This window comes from Fusarium venenatum (genome assembly GCF_020744135.1).
Source record: "Fusarium venenatum strain MPI-CAGE-CH-0201 chromosome Unknown EDB82scaffold_3, whole genome shotgun sequence".
Lineage (NCBI taxonomy): Eukaryota > Fungi > Ascomycota > Sordariomycetes > Hypocreales > Nectriaceae > Fusarium > Fusarium venenatum.
In genome coordinates this window covers 5,568,624-5,583,116 of record NW_027072131.1, presented here as the reverse complement: position 1 = coordinate 5,583,116, position 14,493 = coordinate 5,568,624, and the positions used below count along the sequence as shown (strand labels likewise).

Here is a 14,493-nt window from a genome sequence, read left to right as displayed (position 1 = left end):
CAGGCACAGCCACTGACATGAACAGGCGCTCGATCCAAACGTTGTCAACAAAATCGCTGCCGGTGAAATCATAGTTGCTCCTGTCCATGCGCTCAAGGAGCTCATTGAGAATGCCGTCGATGCCGGTGCTACCTCTCTGGATGTCCTGGCCAAGGAGGGCGGGCTGAAGCTGTTACAGATAACAGACAATGGGTGTGGTATTCAGGTTAGTAGGCTTCGCCCCCATAATCATCACCGTGAGGCTGACTTTCATGATAGAAAGATGACTTGGCCATCCTTTGTGAACGTCACACGACTTCCAAAATCACCACCTTTGAGGATTTGTCTGCCATTGAGACATATGGCTTCCGCGGCGAGGCTCTCGCCAGTATCAGTCACATCGCCCACCTCTCTGTTACCACCAAGACAAAGGACTCAGATCTTGCATGGAGGGCGCACTACCACGAAGGCAAGCTTGCACCAGCAAAGCCTGGTCAATCAGCAGAGCCCAAAGGTGTCGCGGGTCGTCCAGGAACGCAAATCACAGTAGAAGATCTTTTTTTCAACATAATGACACGGAGGAGGGCCTTCCGCTCGCCCTCTGAAGAATTCAACAAGATCATAGACATGGTTGGCCGGTACGCTGTGCACTGCAAGGGTGTTGGTTTCACTTGCAAAAAGGCAGGCGAAGCCTCGATAAACCTGTCAATCCAGGCCCATGCTACTGTCATTGACCGCATTCGTCAAATACACGGTAGTGCCGTAGCGAACGAACTTTTGGAGTTTTCGGTTTCCGAGGCTCGTTGGGGTTTCAGAGCTGAGGGTTATACGACCAATGCAAACTACTCTGTCAAGAAGACAACAATTCTGCTCTTCATCAACCATCGTTGTGTCGAGTCAACTCACATTAAGAAAGCAGTTGAGCAAATTTATGCCAGCTTCTTACCCAAGAACGGCCACCCTTTCATATACCTAAGTCTTGAGATTGACCCAGCTCGAGTAGATGTCAACGTTCACCCGACAAAGAGAGAAGTCCATTTCCTCAATGAGGACGAGATCATCCAGTCAATATGCGCCGCAATTGAGTCTAAGCTCACCGCAGTTGACACGAGCCGTACATTCATGACACAGACACTTCTTCCCGGCGCGAAAACGACTGAATCCACACCTCAGACAGAGAGTGACGGTACACCTAACCGAAGAACCCCAGCGTCAAAGAAGCGAAGATACTCCAACGACTTGGTAAGGACAGATACAACTGAGCGGAAGATTACATCAATGTTTTCTCGAGCTGGTCCGAGCGAATCAACAGGATCTATGGCTCGTGCAGGTGATTCAATCGCTGTCCATGAACCTCTCGAGTATGAGACAGTAGATCGCGAACTCGTCCAATGTCGGCTGAACAGTGTGAAGCACTTGAGAGAAGAGGTGCGGGAAGATATACACCTCGAACTTACCGAAATTTTCGCCAACCATACTTTTGTCGGCGTTGTGGACGAGCAACGCCGGTTGGCAGCAATCCAGGGGGGTGTCAAACTGTACCTGATTGATTATGGCCGAACTTGCTACGAGTATTTCTACCAATTGGGGCTCACAGACTTTGCCAATTTTGGAACTATTAAGTTCGCTCCTGCACTGGACCTCCGTGAACTGCTCCGGACGGCAGCTGAAGTTGAAAAGAGCCTAATCACATCACCCGATGAGGATTTTGACATCGAGGCTTTGGCAGATCGCGTGGCCGATCAGCTCATTGAGCGTCGCGAGATGCTTCTCGAATACTTTTCTCTTGAGATATCGCCTGCCGGTGAGCTTATTTCGTTGCCACTGCTCATCAAAGGATATACGCCGCCTCTTGTCAAGCTTCCTCGCTTCCTCCTCCGCCTTGGCCCTAGTGTTGACTGGACAGAAGAGCAAGCTTGCTTTGATTCATTTCTGCGAGAAATAGCTACTTTTTACGTTCCAGAGAAATTGCCAACTTTGCCCGGCGATGCGGAAAGCCTCCGGGAAGAAATTATCTCAACCGAGATGCGCGCCCGCCGCCAGCACGTAAGACATGCTGTTGAGCATGTGTTCTTTCCGGCGTTCAAGGCGAGATTGGTGGCAACCAAATCACTGATGGAAGATGCAGTGCTCGAAGTCGCAAACTTAAAGGGCCTCTACCGGGTTTTTGAACGGTGTTAGAAGGACAGGGAGATGCTCCAGACATCAGTGCCGGCGATTATTATCATGAGTTGATCGTTGACATCTTGAACTGACCGTTATATGGGAGCTGGTGCTAGGTGCTGGGTTCGATACAATGGCGTTGTAAGTCATCCAGCACAAGAACAGCTTGGGAAGCTCACATTTGGTGAATCACTTGGCGGGACACAACAAAGGTACAATACCGGAGTTTTTAGAAATCAAGAAATCAATTGCTTTTATTTAGTCACTTACGCCTCTGGCTTGTTCTTTTGCTTATAAGTCAAGAAACGATTCAAGTTCAACACGGCCTCATCAGCACGCAAGCGTAACTCACTGCCGGCACGCTTGTCGATAGCCTTTACCATGGAGCGCACCTTGGGAAGGGCATCGTCTAGGTGCTTCAAGAAGTCATTCTTCCAGAAAACTTCCTTCTCGTAAGAGTAGCTCTCATCGGCGTAAATGTCGAAAATCTGGTTGAGAGCTTCGACTGCATCAGCAGTAGGTGTTTCAGGCAGACCAGCGAGGAGAGTGATCAAGAAAATACCAATGTCGCGGTTTCGGCCAACGGGCGCGGGCTCGAGAGCGAGTTGTCCGAGGACACCAATGCACTTGACGCTGAGAGATTGGAAGGGATCCTCCAAATTCTGTGCGGCGGGCGAGCCCTTTGTGGCTTGGTATAGAGCGATGAAGCGGCGGTGCTCCTCGGTAAAGGGTGTGTTGGGTCGACCTCGAAGAGAGCGTGCGACGCCCCAGGCAAGGCTGGTAACGTGGGTTGCAAGGTCAAGATCGGCCGTATCAGTGGCCAAGATAGGGGCGATGACCTGGGCCCAGAGAGCACGACCTACGGGATCCCAGGCGTTTTGGATAGGGGCGTTGTGGGCGTCAGAGAAGTCGATGAGAGAGACTGACCAAGCGATGTTGTTGAGGGCAGACAGAGCGTGGCTTTGCAGACGAACTGAGGCATCGTCAACGGGGGAGAGAGAGGCTATGCGGATGAGTTCGGGGAGGGCGTTGTCGATGAGAGTCTTGAGAATGGGAAGGTCATCGATGTTGCTGTCCTCCTCATTTCTATCGGCGCCAGTGACCAACTCCATATCAGCCTCAAGCTCATCGTCGTCCATCTCCTCCTCGTCCTCGTCACCTCCATCTTCCTCGCCGTCGGAGATTTCTTCGTCAGCATCGGCCATCTCCTCATCATCCTTGGCCTCGGGCTTGTCTTCTGTCTGGGGCTCGGCCTCAGCTGCTGTGTTGAGTGTTGTTCCGATGGACGCGAGAATTTCGAGGGCGAGCTGTTGGTACTCGAAAGGGTTGGCCCATCCCACGGCGTCGGACTTTTGACCTGGCTCATAAGCCTTGAGAGCTTGTGAGAGGGTGGGAATAAGAAGGGAGTTGTCAGCACCGAGGGCGATATCCTGATCCTCGAGAGAGGCAAAAAGGTTGTGAAGAACACCACAGGCGAGGACACCGTCGCCATTGGCTGTTTTACGCAGTGACAGCAGAGTGCCATAAGTTCGGTGCTCCTTTGTGTGGATAACCTTGTCAGAGAGCTGCTCATTATCCTCGCAAAGAATCATGAGGCAAGCAAGAGCATCACTTCTCAACGAGACAATGTCAGGGTTGCTGGCAAGCTCGTCTGAAGTAAGAAGGAGCATAAGGCGGGTGATGGTAGCGTTACGAGAGATGGCCTCAAGGATCTCATCCTGAGCCTCGGCGAGGGCAGTGAGAAGGGAGACGAGAGACGAGACGATGCTTAGAATCGTAGATTGTTCAGACTTTGAACGTTTTTGGAATTCCAGATCCTTGGACAATAGAATCTCTGTGATCTGCTGCGATGTCAGTTTCTGTACTTTGATGCTTGGGGCGCAACGCTACATACTGACTTGGTAGCAAATTCAATGGCAGTGAGAATATCAAGACGGTAGAGATGAATACAGAAATCAGGCTCCTCCTCCTGGGCAAGAACCCTCAGGATGCCCCAACCAGCAGCACGGCTGTCGAGCGCAGCATCAGTAAGAGTCTGGGTGGTGATGGTGTGCACGATCTGCTCTCGCAAGAGCAACTTGCGACACTTCTCATCCTGGATAATGTTTGAGATGGCCGAGGCAGCAGCAGAGCGCGACTTGGGGTCAGCACTCTTGAGGTCGTTGATGACGGGAAGAATCTTTGTCTCTCGCAGGGCTGCGAGTTCTGGGTCCGAAGGGGGCTTGATAGGTTTTGAGATGGGGTCTTTGCGGGCTGCGTGGCCTCTATTTCTGCGAGATTTGGCCATTTCTGATTATTTGGAGATTTGTTTTTTGTTATATGAAGAGAAGATTGTTATGTTATGTCTAAGTTTGATGGGAGTAGAGTTTATGATGGACCTCGAATTTCAAAGGCAGCTAAAAATTTACATGAATATTTTGCGACGGCGGCTCGTGCCCCACCTTGATATGAAATGTCCCGAGTTAATTGACAAGGATTATTTAAACTTAACAACCACATGCAATATCTTAGTCTGAGGATATTTACTGGTTATATGTGCATATCGAATGCTCATAGAATTGTGGTGACTATAATAGATTCTCAAGCCATTCAGGGTTACTAGTTGTTATCGAGTTGATTTCTTGTCCGAAGCAATGGACGTATATGGTGGGTGGTACCTTGTATTCAACAGCTGCCACCTTCAAGATTGGCCATGAGAGTCACAACAGATGGTATATGCTCTTGAGTATTGCTATGAAATAATTGATTGTCTCCCAAAATGATTATAGTCCATTGTTTAGTATCCTAGTACCTTAATAGTTAAGTATCAGCTTTGTAGCTGCATCCACTGTACTTAATACTGTCAATACCTGAAACTCACTGAAGCTCGTACCAACCAACCACTGTGTAAGAGGAGTTACAGACTTTACGGCCCGGGCAAGCACGAGCCATGCTGGTCTAAGGTACAGACAAGGGTCAGCGTCACTTCCGTCATCTTACCTACATCTCCATTCTTCAATAACCACAAAACCATTGAAACTGCTTCTCTTTTTAACATACCTCGATCGCCCACTGCGATTGGTTCCTCCGCATGTTCACAATCATATCATACCTGTCCCTCGTCAGGTAGTTGACTTCTCGCCGCGCCAACAAGCTACAATAGCTTCCATGAGCTCTTCCTAGTTCCTCTCTACCCAGCCTTCAGCTTCAATATCGACGACAATGACGCCTGCGCGAGGCAGAACAAAGGCGCGCTTCTGGGCAGGCGACGAGGAAATGGCTAATAAGAAAGACGACGACTTCGGTGCCCCCGGCCATCACTACCAGTCCAGGGCCGGTGGCCATTGGCAAGCAACTCCCCGCGCTCCTCGTCGCAGCTCCGTCGGTCGCCTTGTTTCGTACCTCGTCTTCATCTCGATCCTCTTCTTCATAGCCTATAACCTGCTATCATCGCCTTCCAGCGGTTCGGCCAATGGGACATCAGAGCGCTCTGCGCAGTCGGGTCACAAGCAGGATCGGGTCTATTACCAAGGGCCCCTCAAGTTCCCCGAGCTCGCAGAGACGCTGCGCAGTATTCAGGGAACGGGAGGAAGTTACGAACGAAACAAGAATATTCTCTTCACTGCTTCGAGTATCAACAGCGCCAATACCCTCCTGCCAATGGCTTGCAACATGGCATCGCAAGACAAGAACTATGTTCATTTTGCGCTTATGGGTAGGAACGAGATATCAATCAAGGAACTTCTCCAAATAAACGGGATAGATGAAAGCTGCAAGATATATACGCATGGTAGGAAGAGTCATTCAAACCCTGACCACCTTGTTTACTAAGTGTCTTCATAGATGCCCGCACCGACTATGCCTCTACATCTTCTGAGATGAGACTGAAACTCGCTGCTCTCCGTGCATTCTGTAAGACCCGACCCGTGTGGCTTCAGAGTTGCGCATTTGTCTAACGACAAAACTTCTAGACTATATCAACAATTTTATGCACCCTCAAGCAATCATCGTCGACTCCACTTTCGCCGAAGACGATTACTTTCTCAAAGCGGCACGCGATCAGATCCCTGGAACGAAGTCTGCGCTTATAGAATTGCCAGACAGGCCTGAAACTCGTCTTGCGTGGATTTCAAAGCTCGACGCCCTAGCATTGTCCGGTTAGTTATTCCCTGTTTCCCTCAGACTATGTACTTACTCCATGATATCAGCTTGGAACAAGGTCCATTTTGACATCTTGGTTCAGGCACCTCCCGTTGGTACTGCCAATCTGCAAAGACTCCTCACCTCTCTGCGTAGAGCCGACAAGAGCGCTATAACAATACCTCAGCTTACAATCGAACTACCGCCTGTCGTAGAGAAACCTCTGGCGGGTTTCTTATCTGGCTTCCAATGGCCTTCCAAAGCTTCCGGCGAGTTGCCGCAATCGCAAATGCTCTCGCTCCGCCACCGAATTTCCTCACGCAAGATGGACGAAGAGGAGAGCTCGGTTCGATTTCTCGAGTCATTTTGGCCAAGCAAACCTTTGCAAAACCATGTTCTTGTCTTAGCGCCTCACGCCGAGGTTTCACCTCAGTTCTTCAACTGTAAGTGTTACATCGAATACTCTGTCTCGGCAATACTGACCCTTCCAGATGTCAAGTACAACCTGTTGCATAGCCTGTATTCTCATTCTTCAATTCTTCAAGACTGGAACGAGAATATCATGGGCATTAGTTTTCAGTCCCCCAAAACACTCCTCGATGACACAACTCCTCTGACTGTTCCTGTGGTTGATGCGAAGGGCGAGAAAGATGGTGCCAGCCCATTTTTCTGGCAGGCTCCTACTAGTGATGCAGTTATATTCATGGGTGATAAGTGGGTTGAGCTTCATGGCTACGTTTCGCGCTTACTGGAAAAACAACAAACAAGAACAGACACTCCGGCTTTCCTAGCTAAGAAGAACACAAGCAAGAAGCATCCGGCGTGGCTGGAGTATGTTCTCCAACTATCACAGCTTCGAGGATACGTGACACTCTATCCAAGACCAGAAACAGCAGCAACGATATTGGGTACACATAGTGACTTGCCCAATAGGCCTGAGGAGTATTTAGGTGAGGAAACTGAAAACAAGGAGGGCGGGGAGGCGGACGAAGCAACATCCAGATTCGACCCTGCTTCTCCTGTTGACATGCTAGCAACATTACCTCGTGAGGGCGACCTGCTATCACTGGGCGATTTGCCACTGATCTCGTGGAGTGGAAAGCCCACCTCGCTTGAAGAACTAGAAATCAGCTCATCAGAGCTTACAAAACTGTTCCGCCAAGAGATTGGCGAATGTCCGCCCTCTCTTATAAGTGACGAGGATGAGTTCGGACGACCACAGCGTAACCCAGACGCTAGCGATCTCTTTTGCAGGAGCAAAGACTTAGGCAGCGCAGGTACAGCTCCAGAAGTCAAGGAGACTGAGGAGACAGCATAGCGGAACACGATTTAGCAGCCTAGTCCGAATATCGGACGGCTTTCATTTTTCACAATTTAGTATCAAGTTTTGTATAATTGGTGTTGGAAGGTTGGAAGGCCAGGCGCTATTCCGGGTATGAATTATGTCTAGGTACAGCGTGTGAATCTTCTCAGTTAAAAAAAAAATACGTTCATGTTAAGAGTTGGATGATGAGTCCCGGACCTTGGCGATAACCAGCAGGATAATACATGTTCCTATGATGGATACTGCTGTGAGACTGAATACCTAGACGTGTCAGTTTAGCAAATGACTGCTTGAATTCTTGGTGTACGACAGAGAACTTACTGCATGTGTCTTCCAACCAATTTGTACAATGGCAGCTCGTTTGCTGTACTTGTTGACCGTTCCTACCAAACCATTAACAACCGAGTACATGCTTTTTGATTGAGCACCTACTTATATAGTTTGCCATTCCCGCAACGAGGGTCATGACGGAAAGAGCCCAGAATATCGTGCCGAGCGGCTTCGCCATGCGTAGTTCTAATGGTGAAGCCTCATTCTTGAGATGGAAAGACAACGTGATGGCTACCGATACGATAGCCATATAAACCGACAGGCGAAGATACGAGAGAAACGCTACACCAAATATCCGTAAGACAATCATTGCCAGTGATGGAGTGCAAATCTATGTGCGTACTTCTCTCGTTGGCGCAATGGTCACGCGCATCACTGCTTTCGTTCTCAACCAACAGCGGGCCAAAGATGGGCCAGTGAAAGAAAGGTCGCTCGTCTTCGTCACTGCAGATATCATATGAGACTGGTCCGGATCCTGTGTAAGGCAAACATTCCGGTGTCACGTACTCTAGTTCACTGAAATCAATAGGTCGAGCCAGGTTCTGGATGGGCGCGCAGCATGCGTGTACAGTGAGGTCTTCACCGTCGATGTTCGCGTCCCGAGAAGTCATTTTCTAAGATTTGAGGAACCAAGTCAATAAACTGAGAGTCCAGTGCGAATAGCTGAGGTATCCGTATGCTAGATAATGTGAGCATGTGATGGTCGTATAGTGTCAGTCTGGTTGGTTGATTCCAAGATTTCGGGGATGTCGGGCGGATGATGGTGCAATAAAACCGATTGCCGGGGCCACCCTAGACCATATATCAATAACGATAACCAAGACAAGGTGTATATATTCTCTATCAAAACTTCAACAAATTAGTGTCTCAATATTGTTTATAGAATATGTTTACCTCATTCCTGGTATTCGCAAGTTGTCGTTTTCTTCCTAATAGAGTGTCCCATAACAGGAATCATCTTTAACACCATGATGTGCTTCATTTGTGCAATGGTTTACAGTAGACATTTGGTTTAGAACCCCCATACCTTATGCCATCTCTTCTCGTCAGTTCTTAATGGGCCATCTAATCGTCCAAACCTCGCTGCACTTCCTGTATTAGCCTCAGGGAGACACAGCCACTCCCTCACACAATCCGGCACTTCCTCCTTAACATGCGCGATGCAGATCAGTGCTTGCTGATGAGAAAGACCTGGGATCTTAACCTGGCCAGACTTTGATGCCTCACTCTCAACGATCTCTTCGCCGCGGTATGTCTTGGCTTCGCCTTGCTCGAGGAATAATGTGCACTTGTCCCGTACCGCATCGTCCATGCCACTGAAAGCTTCATCGAGAACTACGACATCTGGACTCTTGATCATGGAGCGGATAAAAAGCGCAATACGCTGTGCGCTAAACGAGAGACCACCAAACATGTAGTCATCCGCCCAGGAGAGGTTCTCGTGCGACGCTGAAGAATAAGCGGGATGTAGCTCAGGCGCAAACCACTGGAGAGCTGCTTCAACCCTTTCCTTAGCAGTATCGTCCAACTTCGGCTTGGCGCGGAACGTCTCTGACCATGCGTTCTCGATAGTCTGGCGTACAGTCAGGTTTCGAGGCATATGCTGATGAACTTCGGGGCTAGAGTGTCCGATTCGTGATTGTATATCCCAGAATGTGAGCGGCCGTTGACCAGAGCCAGGTTCTGGAAGACGAGATCGTCCGAATAACTTGATGGGAAGGGAATAAGATTGAGGGTGATCAGAGCAAAGCAGCGAAACTATCGTCGTTTTGCCTGATCCATTGGGACCGAAAACACCCCACCGCTCGCCACGCCGAACCGTCCAAATCAAGCCATCTTTAGAACCATCAGTGGTTTTCTGCGTCCAGTTACCCAGCGCGACCTTCCCACGGTACTGAACCTTGCAGCCGTCCATCTCAACGAGGGGTTCAGCATTGGAGTTCCTTGGTTCCAGCTCGTTGAATGATGATTGCTCTGTATGATCTGAACCTCCCGTAGAAGCAGCTGAGGGTAGCACACGACCAATATCGACAAGCGAGTGCAATGGTAGTTTCTCATCCTCAACAAGACCACCTTTTCGAACACCCTGTACATATTTCTTCAGACCCTTAAGAACCTCTTCCTTGGGACCCATTGTGCCCACTTGGCAGTCTGTTCTCAGATATACCAAGTGAGTAATCCAGTCAGGCACAGGGTCCTGTGGCCTCGCGCTCAAAACGAGACGAGGGCTTGCCTTTTCAGCTAGCGAATGCAGTAGAGGACTTAACCCAGAGACTGTAGGAGGATCCAGTCCCATAAAAGGCTCGTCGAGTAACAAAACCTCCGGCTTTGTTAGAAGTGCACGAGCAATACGTGCTCTTCGACCTTGGCCATTGCTAAGGAATGAGACAGGTAGATCAAGAAGATTCTCCAGCTTTAAATCCCTGACGACTCGGGACAGTAGTTCGGGTGATATAGCAGCGTCGTCATCGCCTTGTTCTGTCTTCATAGGATTAAGCTCTGTGTTTCCTAGAAGAAAGTCCCTGAGGGAAAAGTCCGTGATCTCACGTCTCGACTCATACCTCGCCGACAAGTACGCACTGGTGGCAACACCGCCGCCTAAGCCACCACCAGTTTGTTCAGCATCAAAGCCCACATACTGGATCGCCTTTTGCGGCGTGCGTAACCGCTTGGGAACGTTCTCGGAAGAGAGGTATGGATAGGATCTTGCAATAGGTGGTTCACAAAGGAACCTTCCCTTCAAAGCCTGCAGGAATGTTGTCTTTCCTGATAGTGATGGACCAACGATACACCAGTTTCTAGGCAAGTTTGATGTAGAAGCCAGCTCGAAACTCAAATCGCTAAAAAGAGGTGGATTTGGCCGTGATGGTGTTGTAGTAGTAGTGTTTGGGTGATGGCGATAGAAGGTGCCATTGGCGATCCGAATGATCGGAGGACAACTTGTAGGAGGTCTCATAATGTCGATTGGTTATTTATGAGTAAAGAATAAATCATAATTTACGATAAATAAAACATGCCGTCTTGAAAGCGAAGTCGGAATCACTAAAGTGAGTGACGGTATCTATTTGCGTGGGTCTCAGCATCGGCGGACCTGCAGTTGTCTCCCCGGAAAAAGGTACGTACCGTTCAGAAGTCAACGCAACGCCAGCGCAAGGCTGCCTTGACCTTGACCTTAACTGGAGCTGGAGCTTTCATCATCAACCACATCAAAGATACAAGCCATCCATCAACGTCGCCCGTATTTCCACCCCGAAATCGACGGTGAATAATACATAGACTTTATTCTAGCGACGTCCATTTCCTCTAAACAACCGCCTCCCACGCAAATCAACAGTCACATCCGCCAACATGGTACGCATCAACACCCGTCTGTCCATCCACCTTCAATGCCATGAGAGCTAACTTCTGCCCTCCTCAGTCTCAAGCAATGCGCATCGTCCCTGGCAACTCCAACGTTCAGTCATACACTCACATCTCTCACACATCTTCCGCACCCTCCGCCCCAGGCATCCACGATACTCTCCGCCACGGTGTCGGCGCATCCCCCTTCGACTCCAAGTCCACACCCGCCTCTGCCCACCCTCTCGAGGCCCGACTGAAGAACTGGGAGGCCACTCAGGAGTCTCTCAAGATGGAAACTCTTCGACGAACCTATGGCATGGCCGAGCCCATCCGCCGTGGCATGGAGCTCAAGATTGTCCAGAACGGCGAGTGGCGGCCCATGGCCCTTGGCGGCGGTCTGCCCAGCGTTCATGAGGATATTCTTAGAGGCCGCGACACTACCATTACTTGGGAGGATGTCTTTAAGGGCGATGAGACAAGGGCCGTGGCTGGATTCCACGACGAGATGGAGAAGAAGCTTAAGATTCAGTAAACGTGCAGTTTATTTCACGATGGAGGAGCTTTCAGCTGTCACTCTGTACATCCGCGGTATCCTACATTTAGACAAGACCAAGAACGTGAAAGATCACCAACAGATACCCTCATAAAAAGAACCAGTAATTGTGATTCTGTTTATACCGCAACAAAAATGCTTTCTATACTGCCAAAAATGCGTTGATCGAGGACGCTGTCGGCAACGTGCCGATTGAAATGAAAATAAATAAAACAAATATAACAAAAACATGTCAAATACACGATAATACGCCAATGTAAACTCCATTAACCCCGTCTTCCGCACGTCAGAACCTTGTTTCGCTTCTGCTGAGCGGTTGCAAAAAGAATAGACCAAGAAATTGATTAAAGAGTGTGCGGGCGACGTTCCGCTGCTTATCATCTCGACTTGAAGGTTTTAAAGTGGCTGAGGTTGCTTTTCTCTTCGACCAACAGCAACCAGGAGGGGATGGTCAAGGTAACAGTGAGTTTCTTCTGGTAAAGACTGTTGCTCGTTACAAGACGACGCAGCAGCCTCCACCTCGGGAACGTTGGCCATCGCCACCACTTGATGAAAGATTCTTGCTTCCACTCTTAGGCTCCTCCTCGTCAAGATCTTGTGGCCGAATACTCATGTGCACCACGTTGGGGCTCTCCGTCGAAAGCTGGTACTCTGTTTGGCGGTCAGCAAGAACATAATGTCTCAGATTCACGATGTGCCTTACTCTTCAGCTGCTCCTTGTCGTCTAATAGCTTTCCAAAGTGAATCAGCCTGATGCTGCTAGGACTGGTAGGCTTGGCTTCCCAATCACTCCTCCATTCTCTCAATATCAATTCCTTTAGGGTGTAAATGCTAATACTAAACGGGTCCGGAAGGCCATTCTCTGTCTGGTCCGGAATATCCACGTTCCTCCGGCTCAAGTATTTGGCATCAATCTTGTACGGATGTCGGCTTCCTGAAGTAAGGAGAAGTGTGATGGTACAAACAGGCCCATCTGAAGAGCCCCCTGAGATCTCCCGAATATCATCTACGGCGGGTCCTATGCCCAAAGTTGAGTCTTGCTTAGTCGGTGGTGGAGGTGCTGTCTCCTTTTCCTTGCCCTTTGGCGAAGCTGGTGCTGCGGTGGTTGGTTGATCGATGTTCTCGGATGGTGCTGGCACGTTGGTCGAGGGTGTTGGCTCAGGTTCAGCTGCGCTCGTCTTATCGGCAGACTCGCGCTCGCGATCGGCAGGCTTCTGCTCGGACGGGTTGGTAATGCTTTCCATGGCTACAGCATCGTTAGGCTGTTCGAGCCACGAAGTTTCAACTGGCGCAGCGTTACCACCGCTCATGGTGGAGTCCGCTGGAGCCGACATACTGGATGAAGGGTGATAGAGGCGCGATTATGGATGTGATTTGAGGTCACACCACGCAATGGATGCAAGAACGCGACGGTAAATAAAACGCAAGCGAGTGATTCTTGGGCGGGTAATGCGATTCGGGGGTTAGGTTCGCGATCGAAGTTCGAGGATGGCGGATAAAAGATGCGGATGTGGATAGCGATGTGGATGAATGTGGACAGTATCCGTAGCGTTGCTAGGTATCGGGAGTAAAAGTGAAAGACGTCAAGTTCACTGGGACGATGGCAGCATGGATGGATCGCCCAGGCCGGGGGACCGCAAGACCGGGGGTGGGGCAGTGAGTGGCCGCCGGAGTCTTGTCCACTCAGATAAAACGCTCAGACATAAAGCACAACGCGACAGCAGGGGCAGCGCAGGTTGCGGGACGTTGCAGTAATGAATCACTGCAAGGTGCTGGGGTTGATTGAATAGCAGTAAGCAAGTCGTCTACCATAGGTAAGCCAAGCAAGCCATACGGTAAGCAAACTGTCTACCAAGGAATTGAACAGGCAAGCAGTGCAAAACAAAGCAAAGCAAAGCAAATCGAAGTAGCCAAGACGTCCTGTTGACCAGCGGCTGCAGCGTGGAACCTGGAGTCGCCCAACGCTTTGCCTTACAGGGAACGAGGAGAGAGGGGGCGCTTGGCTTAACTGGAGTGGCCGGACCAGACGGCTCCCTTGGTGTTCAGGCTGGGAAAACAATAAAGTGACAATGATGAGAGACAGTGAAAGGCAGGGCGAGTCGGAAGTAACAGGTACCGCGCCGCTTGCTGATAGTTTTGCCGATCAATTCAACAATGCCAAGTTTCTAGGCACATGAAGATAGTGATGAGAAGACCGTTAGAGAGTGTTTCTCAACGAGAAATCTTCAATCTGAGAAAGCAAAAAGCCAAGATAGCTGAACACGGTAAGTTCCAGGCGGGAGGTGACGACACCAAACACAACTCGCCGTGATCCGTCGGCTGCTTGGCACTCACACGATCAATGAATTGGACGAACGAGTCGAGCAGTAGAAGAATTGGACTAAATATTGATCAATAACAAAGATGAATCAGACAAGATGACAGAAATGTTATGCTAAATTGACCAATATCCATCAATGGAAAGGCATGCTTCAAGCCAAGAAAGGTTCGCTCTTGCTGTAAGATCCAACCTGAGCTAAGGTGGCAGAAAACTTGGGACCTGGGCTAAGGATGTTAGTCCTACTCACAGCCACCAAATGACTGCTCTATTTTGTCGTCCATGATACCTATCAGAGTCTACTTGGCGAATGCAGGGCAGACAGTATCGGTCCCATAAGCTCACGGGCTGGTAACTGGTAAAACG

General features: G+C 49.6%; 7 protein-coding genes across 7 annotated transcripts; 3 read left to right on the top strand and 4 right to left on the bottom strand.

The window, feature by feature from the left end:
• Positions 1–22: 22 nt before the first annotated feature.
• Positions 23–2,160, top strand: EDB82DRAFT_431866 (histidine kinase-like ATPase; the record flags this gene model as incomplete). The annotated part of the gene is made up of 2 exons (XM_025728300.2): positions 23–205; positions 259–2,160. Coding segments are annotated over 2 exons (2,085 nt in total), but the record flags the coding sequence as incomplete, so codon positions are not given.
• A 124-nt stretch (positions 2,161–2,284) lies between these two features.
• On the bottom strand, positions 2,285–4,429 carry EDB82DRAFT_559304 (uncharacterized protein; the record flags this gene model as incomplete). Its single annotated transcript, XM_025728298.2, has 2 exons — positions 2,285–3,983; positions 4,037–4,429. 2 exons carry the CDS (start codon positions 4,427–4,429, stop codon positions 2,409–2,411), a joined length of 1,968 nt encoding a protein of 655 aa, XP_025582680.2. The 3' UTR covers positions 2,285–2,408.
• A 691-nt stretch (positions 4,430–5,120) lies between these two features.
• EDB82DRAFT_259834 (uncharacterized protein) lies at positions 5,121–7,779 on the top strand. Its single transcript, XM_025728297.2, has 5 exons — positions 5,121–5,911; positions 5,965–6,033; positions 6,093–6,278; positions 6,330–6,704; positions 6,753–7,779. The coding sequence occupies exons 1-5, from the start codon at positions 5,344–5,346 to the stop codon at positions 7,577–7,579; spliced, it is 2,025 nt and encodes a 674-aa protein (XP_025582679.2). The 5' UTR covers positions 5,121–5,343; the 3' UTR covers positions 7,580–7,779.
• On the bottom strand, positions 7,668–8,678 carry EDB82DRAFT_259769 (uncharacterized protein). The gene is made up of 5 exons (XM_065607332.1): positions 8,423–8,678; positions 8,259–8,359; positions 8,018–8,197; positions 7,907–7,968; positions 7,668–7,846 (listed from the first exon to the last, which is right to left on the bottom strand). Exons 1-5 carry the CDS (start codon positions 8,524–8,526, stop codon positions 7,757–7,759), a joined length of 537 nt encoding a protein of 178 aa, XP_065464129.1. The 5' UTR covers positions 8,527–8,678; the 3' UTR covers positions 7,668–7,756.
• A 60-nt stretch (positions 8,679–8,738) lies between these two features.
• EDB82DRAFT_508386 (P-loop containing nucleoside triphosphate hydrolase protein) lies at positions 8,739–10,972 on the bottom strand. Its single transcript, XM_025728295.2, has one exon. The coding sequence runs from the start codon at positions 10,869–10,871 to the stop codon at positions 8,928–8,930; it is 1,944 nt and encodes a 647-aa protein (XP_025582677.2). The 5' UTR covers positions 10,872–10,972; the 3' UTR covers positions 8,739–8,927.
• A 291-nt stretch (positions 10,973–11,263) lies between these two features.
• Positions 11,264–11,789, top strand: EDB82DRAFT_478259 (proteasome maturation factor UMP1-domain-containing protein; the record flags this gene model as incomplete). The annotated part of the gene is made up of 2 exons (XM_025728294.2): positions 11,264–11,266; positions 11,334–11,789. The coding sequence occupies 2 exons, from the start codon at positions 11,264–11,266 to the stop codon at positions 11,787–11,789; spliced, it is 459 nt and encodes a 152-aa protein (XP_025582676.2).
• Positions 11,790–12,303: 514 nt separating this feature from the next.
• On the bottom strand, positions 12,304–13,144 carry EDB82DRAFT_527627 (ubiquitin-related domain-containing protein; the record flags this gene model as incomplete). The annotated part of the gene is made up of 2 exons (XM_025728293.2): positions 12,304–12,461; positions 12,514–13,144. The coding sequence occupies 2 exons, from the start codon at positions 13,142–13,144 to the stop codon at positions 12,304–12,306; spliced, it is 789 nt and encodes a 262-aa protein (XP_025582675.2).
• Positions 13,145–14,493: the final 1,349 nt, after the last annotated feature.